This window comes from Stegostoma tigrinum, chromosome 12, assembly GCF_030684315.1.
Source record: "Stegostoma tigrinum isolate sSteTig4 chromosome 12, sSteTig4.hap1, whole genome shotgun sequence".
NCBI lineage: Eukaryota > Metazoa > Chordata > Chondrichthyes > Orectolobiformes > Stegostomatidae > Stegostoma > Stegostoma tigrinum.
The window spans coordinates 73,826,121-73,838,796 of NC_081365.1; the positions used below are offsets into that span (position 1 = coordinate 73,826,121).

At 42.2% G+C, this 12,676-nt stretch overlaps 1 protein-coding gene across 1 annotated transcript in view; it reads left to right on the forward strand.

Annotated features, from left to right (window-relative positions):
• The window catches only part of rubcnl (rubicon like autophagy enhancer), a 65,789-nt gene that overhangs the window by 6,894 nt on the left and 46,219 nt on the right, over positions 1-12,676 (forward strand). The window contains exons 3-4 of the mRNA XM_059650001.1: positions 2,441-2,485; positions 9,529-9,646. Of these exons, the coding sequence (XP_059505984.1) occupies positions 2,480-2,485; positions 9,529-9,646 (124 nt within the window). The 5' untranslated portion in view covers positions 2,441-2,479. The remainder of the gene's footprint in view (positions 1-2,440; positions 2,486-9,528; positions 9,647-12,676) is intronic.

The window sequence follows — 12,676 nt, forward strand, 5'->3', positions numbered from 1 at the left end:
GGACAGGCTGAGACTTTTTTCACTGGAGCGTAGGAGGGTGAGAGGGGATCTTACGGAGGTTGAGAAAATTGTGAGGGGTACAGAGAAGGTTAATGATTGGTGTCTTTTCCCAGAGGGTGAGGGATTTCAAGACTAGGGGACATATTTTTCAGATGCAAGGACAAGAGATTTTAAAAAAGACATGGGGGGCAAATCTTTTACAAAGCGTGTGGTTCACGTGAGCTTCTTGAGGAAGTGGAGGCACCAATAACAACATGTAAAAGACATTTGGATAAGTAGATAATGGGAAAGGTTTGAAGGGATATGGGCCAGGCGCAAGCAGGTGGGACTAGCTTAGTTTGGTATCATGTACAGCATGAGCTGGTTGGACTGACGGGTCTGTTTCCATGCTGTATAACCCTATAACACTTGGATATTTGGGATGTGAGGGTGATTCATCTCCACTTAAGGCTTAAGTCACAGTCACTCTCCTCAATGCTCACGCTAACATGTGAGAGGGAAGACGACTGCACTGTTGGGAAACCCAGTGAGCCCATTTTCACACTAGAATTCAGAGCTGTGAGGACAAGTCTGGACTTGCTTGATGGCAAAGTGCGCTTGGTTCTATTTGTAAATCAGGGAGACAGGGACCGTGTCCGTGAGCAGCAAACCCCAAGCAAACCTTCAGACTGGTGTTATTCCAAAGACATGCATTTACGTAGCGCCTTTCACAGCACAACTCAAACTGTTCGACAGCTGCTCAAGCATTTTTGAAGTCTAGCCCCTGTTGTGGTCAGAATATGATAAGGGCTTGTTTCTGCGTTGTCGACAGAGACACAAATACTGGCCAGGTCACGCAGGTCTTGCCCTTCTTCAAAAAAAAGCGCCACGTGACAGTTTACACGTACCTGAGAGCAGTCGGGTCTTCGGCTTAAACTTAGCCAAAAAAGGACAGGACTGGAAGGTTTGAGATATGAGGAGAGGTTGGATAGACTGGGACCATTCTCCCTCACAGACTAGGAGACCTTATAGAGGTATATAAGATTATGAGAGGCATAGATAAGGTCAAAAGCGAACATCTTTTCCCCATGATAGTGGAGTCTAAAGCCAGAGGGCATAGGTTTAGGGTCAGAGGGGAGAGACACAAAAGGGCCCAGCTGGCAGTTTTTAACTCCACAGAAATTGGTGAGCGTCTGGAACAGGCTGCCAGAGGAAGTGATGGAAGTGAGTACAATTTCATCATTTAAGAAACGTTTAATCAGGGAGATGGTTGGAATAGGTATGGAGAGAAATGGACCAAAAACTGGTTCCAGACATGGGACTAGTTTAATTGTGTAAGCAGGACAGCATGGGGAAGTTGGGCCGACGGGCCTGTTTCCATGCTGCAGACTTCTTTGACTCTATGACAGTGCTACAGTCTTTCATCACCGCACCGGTAAAGCAACTTTGGTTATATTCTTGATCTTTGGAGTGAGGTTTGAAATTCTGTGACTCACAAGAAAAGTGTTATCACTGTGCCATGCCTTCCAATAAAGGAGTCCTAACTGTTTCTTTTTTGTCCGACAACTCTCATCAGCACGCATAGTGCATCACAAATTTTAACCTATTCAAGAGGAACTGAGGATTTTGTTTCTATTCTATACTGAATAAGAAATAAGGGCACGTCGTTGAGATTTTTCAATCTGCACTCAAGTGCCAGAATTCTACATTTCAAAGAGAGAAACAATTTATATTACATGAGAAAAGGCTGTTAATTGTTTGACGAGTTAAGTTTGTTTCATCAGAACTTTATGAGGTGAATGCACTATAAAATTTCCTGAACAACATATCCCTTGCATATGAATATAATGTAGACTGTAGCAAGCATGAGTAAGACAATTTGCAATTGGAATCAATAATCTTCAATTGATTATCAATGTAATTATTAGTGCGCTTGGCTGTGAAAGTGCCATCCAACCACAGAATCTAACATTAGACATTATGGCCCAAATCTTGGGTCAGAATCTTTCCTTATCCCTGACATGTATCAGACAAACAATTGCTTTTGGTTCAGTTTTTCGGGTGAATACACGGACCAGAAGCTTTCCCGGTTGAAATAGCTCGGCTGAGTGCAGAGATCCTCACACCCAAATCCGCACGGAAATCAGACCCTCTTCTTCAGCCTGAAATGGTGTATCCTGCCATTTAACCCATCCTTCATCCACCCTGGCAGTTACTGAGAGACAGTAAAAGTGTACAAAAACAGTCCAGCTTCATATAAATCTCAACAGTTGTCCCATCCCAGTGCTGTATGAATGTTTGTTTAGGAGGCCTATGTTAAGAAAATTACATTTTGCTGCTTCTAATTGCCCTGGTTAATGGTGACAACATGACTTTGATACGTATTTAGGATCATTTTAACTTCTTCAATCGCTTATGGATCAACCAAATATCTGAAGGTGGATTATTCATATTTCAACAGGACATGTGCATGAAGATGAGGAGACATCCTGAGTAACTAATGAAGGTAATAATTTAAAGCCACCACTATATTAAGGACAACGATGTTTAAAATAAATACAGATGAAGAAGGAACAAGAGTAGAGTTATAGAATCCCAGAGTCATACAGCATGGAAACAGACCCTTCGGTGCAACTCGTTCATTCCTACAATAATACCGAGCTGATCTAGTCCCATTTGCAAACATTTGACCCAAATCCTTCTAAATCCTTCCTATTTATGTTACCAACAGAAGCCTTTTAAATGCTGTAATTGTATCAGCTTCTACCACATCCTCTGGCAGTCCAAACCTGCTCTTTCATTAAATAAGATCATAGCCGATCTGATTTTAACCTCAACTCTAAGTTCCTGCATGCCACCGAATAATCTTTCATTGGTAATCAAGAACCTATCTACCTCAGCATTAAAAATATTTCAAGATTAACATTCATTGCTTTATTAAAGAAGGGAATCCCAAAGATTCACAACCCTCTGTCACAAAATAATATTTCCTTATCTCTGCCCTAAATGGATGCCCACTTATTTTTAAACTGTGACCCCTAGTTCTAGATTTCCCTCAAGAGGAAACATCCTGTCAACACCCACCCAGTCAAACCCCCTCAGGATCTTATATGTTTCTTTTGAGTCACCTCTGACTCCTCGAAATGCCAGAGGATGCAGGCCCAGTCTGTCAAATCTTTCCTCATAGGGTAATCCAGTCATTCCAGGTATCAGTCCAGGAAACCTTCTCTGAACTACTTCCAAACAATTAACATCCTTCCGTAAGTCTGGCGATCAGTACCGGACAGAATATTCCAGATGCATCTCACTGACGCCTTGTATAACTGAAGTATAATATTCGTACTGCACAGAAGGTGCTGATAGTCTTAAAATGCATAAAAGTGAATAAAACCCTGGGACCCGATCAGGCGTACCCTAGAGCTCTGTGGGAAGCTAGGGAAGTGATTGCTGGGCCCCTTGCTGAGATATTAGTATCATCGATAGCCACAGCTGAGGTGCTGGAGGGCTGGTTGGTGGCTAATGTAGTGCCACTACTTAAGAAAGGTGGTAAGGAAAAGCCAAGGAACCGGTGAGCCTGACATTGGTGATGGATAAATTGTTGGCGGAGATTCTGAGGTACAAGATGTACATGTATTTGGAAAGACAGGGTCTGATTAGGGAGAGTCAGCATGGCCTTGTGCATGGGAAATCATGTCTAACTAGATCGGGTTTATTGAAGAAGTGACAAAGAAGGGATATGGGCCAAGTGCTGGAAAATGGTTAGCATGAATGAGTTGGACCGAAGGATCTGCTTCCGTGCTGTACAACTCCATGACTCATTCAATGTCCCTTGTGAGAAAACAGAATATTCTATTAACTTTCCTAATTACTTGTTGTTTCTGAATACTGCATCGTAGCCATGCCCTCAATCCCTTCGTCTAAATCATTTGTAAAAGTGGACAGATTTAAGGCCCCAGCACTTGTAACATCTTATCAACCTGCAAATTGTGATCCCTGCCCTCTGCTTCTTGTTCAATCTGTTGTCAGTGTTTTAAAGGGAAAATTTCATTAGCTTTTTGAACAGCGCAATAATAAGATGGCCAAAGGTGATCCCATTTCGATCAACTTGGTTTGTTCTACAATATGGAGTTTAGTCAAGAGTGAATCACATGCTGTGAAAATGAAACCAATTGACATGCTTCTAAAAAATTAAACTTGCTAACAGAAGCGACAGTTCCATGGTATTGAGCATTGCCAGACAGATCAGAGCCCACAGTGGCACCAAAAACAATCAGCTTTTCGATGACAATTCCCCAACCTTTACGTTAACAGGGAGGCCATTCTGGTCATCTCCTGGACTCCTCAAAACTGCCTAATCTCCAGCTTTGGTTTGCCAAGTCTTTAGTTTGTCCAATTAGATAATGTACCATTCCAAGGTTTTGGAGGGAATGGATGGGAATGAAAACTGAAAGAACAACCAGTCTACATGCTAGTTCCATATTTCCAAAAATGATGTTGGATGGGGATTGTTATGGCTGTATTGGAGCCCACAGTATTTTCCTGGCTGAGCTAATTCAGTTTCTGATCTACGGTAACCCCTAGGATGGTGATAGTGGGGGATTGACCAAAGAAATGCCATTGAATGTAAAGGGGTAATCATTAGGCACTCTCTTGTTGGAGTTGGCCACTGCCCAGCGTTTATGTGGCACAAATGTTACTAGCCACTTATTAGCCCAAGCCTGAATGTTTTCTAGGTCTTGCTTTAGTCAGACACAGACAATATTCATATTTGGTATCAAGGGTAGCAAACTCAATTGAACACTGTGCGATCATTTGTGAACTGTTTGTCTCCATTATAAGCTCAGAGATGAATATCATTGATGAAGCAGCTGGAACTGGTTGGGCCTGAGGAAATTCCATATTGTATCCTGAATGTGAGAAGGTCGATTTACAACAACCATGGTCTTTGTACTGGGTACATCTCTGCCAGGGAAGAAACTTTACCCAGTTTCCACTCACCTCCTTGATACCACATTCAGTCAAATGCTACCTTGATTCAAATGCAGTCACTCTTACCTTACCTCTGAATTCTATTGTCCATATTCAGAGCAAGGCTTTAATGAGGTTTGGAGTAAAGTTTCTGATGAAGGGTCTAGGCCTGAAACGTCAGCTTTTGTGCTCCTAAGATGCTGCTTGGCCTGCTGTGTTCATCCAGCTCCACGCTTTGTTATCTAAAATCCAAACCCGTGTGTTGGTGAGCAAGTTATGAGAATGGATAACATAATCGATATAATAAACCTGGGTTTTCAGAAGGTCTTTGACCTGATAACACAATAATAGATTCACGACTAAGCTCTGAGCTTATGGAGTTAAGGGACATGTGGCAGGTGAACTTCTAGTCAGCCACAAAACAATGAGGGTTAGTAAAATAAATAAAAAGGGGAAATGTCAGAAATATGTAGCAGGCCAGGCAGCAACCATGGAGGGAAAAACAGAGCTAGTACTTCAGTTTAATAACTTTAACCTAACAGAGTTAAAGATGTTTATTCAGACTGATAGAACCTGAAAAGTGATGGTCCACAAGATTTAGAACAGAAAGTTATAGCTGTTCACCATTTAATTGAATGATTTATACTCAAATATGGGAAGGGCAATTTCAAACTCCAAGGTACTGAGGTTATAAATGAAGATTGCAGCAAAATTTGAAGTTTTTTTATTCACTTTTGGGATGTGGGCATCCTTGGCTGGGCCCAGCATTTCTTGCCTGCTCCTAGTTGCCCCTCGAGAAGGTGGTGGTGAGCTGCCTTCTTGAACTACTGCAGTCTGTGTGCTGTGGGTAGATCCGTAATGCCTTTAGGGAGGGAATTGCAGGATTTTGACCCAGTAACAGTGGAGGAACGGCAAAATATTTCCAAGTCAGGATGGTAAGTGACTTGGAGGAGAACTTACAGGGGGTGGTGTTGATGTATATTTGCTGCCTCTGTTCTTCTAGATGGAAGTGGGATTTTGCCTCCACAAGAACTGTGCAATAATCACTCTCACTGATACTGTCAAAGACAGGTCCATCATCAGCTGGCGGAGTGGGAAGGATGAGGTTAAGTATGTTTTTCCCTCTTGTTGGTTCCCTCACCACCTGCCGCAGACCCACTCTAGCAGCTGTGTCCTTTAAGACCTGACCAGCTCGATCAGTGGTACATCTGATGGGTCACTGTTGGTGGTTGTCATTGAAATCCCCCACCCAGAGTACATCTTGTACCCTTTCCACCCTCAAATCAACTTGTTGAATGAGTGTTCAACTGCAATTACTTTTTAATATAGATGAGAGTGAGTTGATACAATTTGGTAGGTGGAATGACAGAGCTGTATGAAAAGCAAGAGTCCAAATTGGGTAGAACTGCCAAGGGAGATCGGGATATACATTCACAAATCATCAGAAGTTGCAACACAGGTTAGCGAACCCATAAAGGGAGAAACAAAGCTCCAGGTGTACTTCTAGAGGAATAGAATGGAAAGTGGGGAATTTATGTGTAACTTGAAAAGTAACCACATTTGGAGGACTGATCTGGCCTCAAAATACAAAGCATAGACTGAGGCGTCTGAGAAATTGCAAACCAGGATGAAACCAGAACGGAGAAGAAATGCTGAACAAGTTTGGGCATTTTCACTGGAGAAAAGAAGGCTGAGGGCAGACCTAATGAAGAGGTTTTGATAGGATAGAAAGACAAGGGCAGCAGACACATGGGAACACACCAAACCCTGTGAGTTCCCTTCCATGCCAATCACCATCCCGACTTGGAAATATATCATTGTTCCTTCACTGTCGCCAGGTCAAAGCCTTGGAATTATGGGTCTACTCACAGCACATGGGCTGCAGTGATTCAACAAGGCATAATGTAGAGGTGCTGGTGTTGGACTGTTGCAGGGGGTGATGTGGGGGAGTGGAGGGGGAGGGGGAACAATGTCAGAAGGCACATCGCTCCAAGTTATGGTCCAACAGATCCAAGGCCTGAAGGAATAGTGCTCTGAAAGCTTGTGATCTCACAGTCACTTCTGACTGTGGTTCAAGAAGGCAGCTTGCCACCATCTTCTGCAGTGTGATAAGCCTGGCTCAAGTTAGTGTATAAAATGTAGAGAAAATGTTTCCAATTGTGAGGAAGGGGAAAATAATACATCAAAAAAATGTAAGATTATCATTAAGAATCCAGCAAAACAAATTAATTAAAAGTTTCAAGATAAACTTTGTTGTCCATGAGGACAACACTCTACCACATGGAGCATTTGAAGCAACTAATATTGATGGCTTTAAGTGGAAGCTGAACAATCACATGAGCTAAAAAGGAATATAAATATTTTTTGAGGTAATGGGAACTACAGATGCTGGAGAATCCGAGATAACAAAGTGTAGAGCTAGATGAACACAGCAGGCCAAGCAACATCACAGGAGGCCAAAAGCTGATGTTTTGGGCCTAGACTTTGAAGGGTCTAGGCCCAAAACATCAGCTTTTGTGCTCCTAAGATGCTGCTTGGCCTGCTGTGTTCATCCAGCTCTACACTTTGTTATAAAGATTTTTTGACTGTGTGAGATACAGGAAGGTGGGACGAGATCTATACGGAATGTAAGGACTGGCTCAGACCAGTCAAACCTGTTTCTGCCAAGCCTGTGTCATTCTGTTAAGCATGAGTAAGATAATCGTACTGCTACATGGTATAAAACTTGCTCTGAAAAGAGCCACTACTACCTTAAAAGAGAGCTTCAGAAGAACTTGTGGAACTCAATATTTCAGGCAGTGTTCTCTGCCCATTGTCTGGAAGGAGCAGCGAATGTCAGTGAGTGGGGTGGTACTGGAGAACGAGAATATGAGAATGTAGGAACAAGGGGCAGAAGGATGCCATTCAGCCAGCAGAGAGTGCTCTGCCAATTAGATCATAGAAACATTGGAATAGAGAGTGGAGTAGGCCATTCAGCCCTTCAAAACTGCATTGATGTTCAGTTAGATAACAACTGCTCATCTACCATCCCCATCACATGGAATATTGTCCTTTATTGCTAGAGGGATGGAGTTTAAAAACATGGGAGGTTAAACTGGCCCTAGTACTAAAGGGCATTCAGCCCAATGATCAGGAAATGCTCTGTCATCCAGGAAAGATAGTTGATTCTGCTTATACCATTCCTGTTTCCTGACCCCGACCATCCCCCGCAAAAGACCAGAATAACGATGCTATGGACACGTTTACATCCAATGCTAATCATGCATGTTCATCAATTGGTACATGAGAAATTGTCAAAACAAAAGGGCCTTATTCCCAACAAAAACATTGCACTGGTGATGAAAGCTCATCCTGCTGGTCTGCTGACTGGTCTATAATTGGACTAAGTACACACACTAGGCTCTGAGATCATGACAAAATGGGTTGACATGGTGTTTACTGATGATGTTTCGAGGGCCTGACTTCCTCTGTCCAGTGGGAAGGGCTGAGGGAGAAAAAAAGAATACATTTAAGGCTGAAATAGAGGAAGGGAAGAGAAGTTTACTCTTGGCCTTGTCTTAAAAATAAATTTGCACACTAGTCAAAAAGTACAGATGAATAATAAAAGGTCTTGCTTTTTTGGGGCAGTTCAGAGTTTACTTTGTAACAACAGGATTTACAGCATGCGATCAAGCAGTACAAATGTCATGTCAATATAATCTTTTTTGCTGGTCTCAGTGTGATTGCATTCTAGGAAATTTCACAACTGACAGTCCCCTTTAGAAGTAGTCGCAATGAGCCTGAAAGTCTTCATTGCTTATGCCTTTTAAAAATAAGTATACACTTTTCACCCACCTGATCAAACACATATCTAAAACAAAACAAAACTTTGAAGTCAGACCATCTGGCCCAGGGGTAGGAACATTATGCTTAAGCCACAAATTCCACTGGGATCAAACACTGTTACCCAACACATTGTTTGAATCCAGGGTCTCGCTCCCTGAATTCCCCAGGCATTTATTCATGGTTTAAAAAGAACCTTACCGAAAATAAAATTATCTTGGTCACATGATGATACAAAAACAGAGTGAAGTTAACACGTTTTTAATTTTCAGAGAACACAGCTACCCTGCTAGAATAATAAATTGGACAGTAAGTGGAAATCTCATTTTCTTAATCCCACACTCTCTTAAAGGCTCACTCTTTGCATTGAAAAGTTTTATTACAGAAATAAGAATGAGGAGAACTGACACCCAAGTGATTGGAAGAAACATATTCAACTTTTGTGTGTTGGCAAACAAACAACAGATAATTAGCAAACACTTTTGTTTTTGGATAGACAGCATCTCTTTAAAAACTCCCAAGCCTGTTTCTTTCAGGGCAATTAGTCTAGATCAGATGGTGGGTTAATGGCTGTTCCTACCTTGTTTCCCACCAATCAAGCTGTTTGAATTCCACACAGTGAGTGTCTTCAACTCTGTTAAGCTGAAAATCTTTTTAACCCTAGTTTGCGCTTTGTTGTGCTGTTCATCTAGTGCCGCTTCTGTTGGATGATTGACCCTGTTGTCAGTTTTAGCCTGTTTTTCTGCTTTGCTAACACAGCAGGCAAGGGAGAGCAATTTATCGCCTGCGTCCAAGGCAAAGAGTGTGTCTGTTTCAGGATTCCACCCGAACACCTTGTGTCTGCCGCTTCAGTCACCATCTACCTCAGTAGAAGCAGGTAACTTGGTTTTATTTTGTCTTTGATTTGAGCTCTGAGGCAGTGTTAAGATGTCAAGCTTGAGTCGCATTCTGTCACCCCTCTCCAAATTTCAGTCAGCTTGTGGTGTGCTGCATTGCAGAATCTACACATGTAAGGCATGGGGCTTTGTACACACATTACAATTCTTTTGTGGGAAGAAAGAGGCTCCTGAAAATTGGTAAATGGCTGTATTTCCATGGCAACACTCTGACCAATCAGAACCCACCTGCCTGGTTTGAGAATTAAGATTGACAGTTACCTGCTCTCCATGGCAAATGATGGCTAAACCAATTAGAGCACTCATCTCATTGTTGTTTTAATTGGTGAGCCATCTGAGGGCCCTTGTGTGGTCCTCTCCCTACATCTGGACAGGTGAGGCCTGGGATCAAGTTCACCTGCTCTACAAGTGTGTAATAACATCTGAACAGGGTGATTTAGAAAAGTTGGTGAACAAAGAACACAAGTACTTCTATTTGGAGCTATCAAGGTGCAGTGGGGGTGTTTCTACATCTGATCCAAAGGTTCAAATCCTACCTGCTCCAGAACCTTTTGAACAGGTTGATGAGATAATATCTACAAATTTGTCCTTTCTTCATGGTCTTGAAGTCTTCAAAACTGAGCTTTGATTCCTTCTTCCTTTTCTTCTTGGAGTGTTTAGTCTTCTTTCTACCATTCCTGTGTAGGGTTTTTTTTAAAAAGCTACATTTATTTGGACAACACTTATTTGCCTCTGATTCAATGACCAGAAAGATAAAATCAAGGCAGCTCTTTCGGTCTGGGAGGTGGGATTTATTTTTGTGGTTTACTTAAATTGGGACTTGTTGCTTAATGGAAATGTGTAAGTTTCTTTTAAAAAAAAAACACCATTTCTTATGGCACCTCCAGACTAGAAGGCCTGAGGTTCAAATGCCAGCTGACCAAGAAATGTGTTGTAACATGTTTGGTTGAGATTTAGACCAGTTCCCAAAACTTATGGAAAGTGAATTTTATAAAAAAGAAAAATCTGCTCACTGGATGAGGGCATTGCTGGCCATGCTGGTGTTTATTGCTCATCCTTTACTACCTGGAGGGTAGCTTAAGAGCCAGACATATTTCTGTGGGTCTGGAGTCATGTGCAGGCCAGACCAGGGAAGGATAGAAGTTTCCTTTCCTAAAGGACATAGATAACCACAAATCTGGCTTATGAAATAATATGTTGGCCCAGGTTTTCACTGATCCAGATGATTGTCAGAGTGTTATTGCCATATGGTTTCTGACTGCTTTTTGGTAATTATGATACAAGAGCTGGTGGTGTTGGCTGGTTCTGACTTGTTTATCTGCGCTGTATGTGCTCTCAGGGATGAATGAATGGTGAAGTTCCCCTGCCACCCCAGGGGCACATAGGCTGAATTGTAGAGTATGCCTACGTCACTGTGAACCCCTGCCTTGGAGGGGAAATAGTGCTACAACTCATGACAAATATCATTGTTTCCAGGTGCTTGTTCAAGGGATTATTGAAATGCCCTCGGTGGATGATTATATTTGTAGAACTTCATTTTTTTTAAATTATGAAGTTCACTCATAACCTAGGTGATCAAGTAACTGGATGGTTGCAACACTCTTGTGAACTGTGCTAAAAGGGGAAACAAATTAAGGGAGATCTCCAGCTCCACATTTCTGCGACTTCTAATTTGGTGTTTCTGACTGTAATGCCTTGTGTATTCTAATTGTTGACCTAATGAGGTTGGATAAAACTTGTTCAAACTGCAGCCACTGACTCCAAGCCACACCAATGCTCTCTCAAAACTGACATGCAGATCAAGCACTGTGCTTGTGTGTTGGAGATGCTTGGAATGGCTGCTTTCGGAATTGATCCAACAGACAACACCTACTTTGGACGAACCACAGTTTGTCGAAAGTTGTAACGCGAGACCATGGTTTCAGTGGAAAAGTGGCCAGTTGATGCCTGCCGCCCGCCATGCATGTTTCTCACACATAGGTGCACACACCTCTGACTGCCTGCTGTCCAGGCTGTAATCATTTAGAAACTGCTGTCTGTGGTGATTAAGAGCTCTCATTTGAATTGGTCATTGTGTACAGGCTGCTCTACTCCTCTTGATGGGTTTATTTCTCCCCAACAGTTTGGGTTCAGTTCAATGATTTATGAAAAGGAAATGATTGAGAGATATCCAGGACTTCCTACTACTCTGTATCTACAGCTTACTGACTCGGACTACAATTTAAATTTATATACATCACTGAGTATTTTGGCATGCGCATTATATGGTGCGTCACTACTCTTTCAGTTGATGAACTGATATGTTCATGTACCTTATTGCTGCTGGGCGGAGGGTAAAAGGCAGGATCAGCTTGTGTGCACACACAACGAACACGAACAGTTGAGCCTAGTGGCTATAGAATTCCTCCAATGGAAAGTTTGCTGCTTCCCCATTCACGTTACCCCATCTAAGCATAGTCACATGACTGGGCACAGGGGCTCTCTTATCAAGTGCTTTGATGCCCACACTGAGCTTGGAATCTTTACAGACTTGTTGACCATCTACTTACACACTTCAAAGTAACGCTACTTACTTACACGGGCAGTTCCCGCATTGTGAACGGGCACCATTTTGGAGTCTGTACGCAAGTCAGAACACAATGCAGGACAATATAAAACCGGCTTTCCTTGGTACAGGAAATGTTTGTATGTTGGCTCTTTTAAAATTACAACCCCTCTAAGTGACTGCTTTAGTAAATACCAGCATTTGTGGATCAGCTATTCACCAATTGGGGACCCACGTACACTAATAGTTAATATTGCTGCACTTGCTAATCATAGATATAGCAGGGTGTGACTTCTTTTAGAGGGAAGGACTAACCTGTCTATTTCTGCGTGTCCATGACCACGTACTCTGTCTTTCTAATACAAATTTTCAGTCTGCTTCCAGAGTGTCTAAAGTTCTGCTGGGTGGAGTTGCAGTTGTCTTTGAGAATGTTCAAACTCCGACTATTCTGTGGTGGTTATATTCT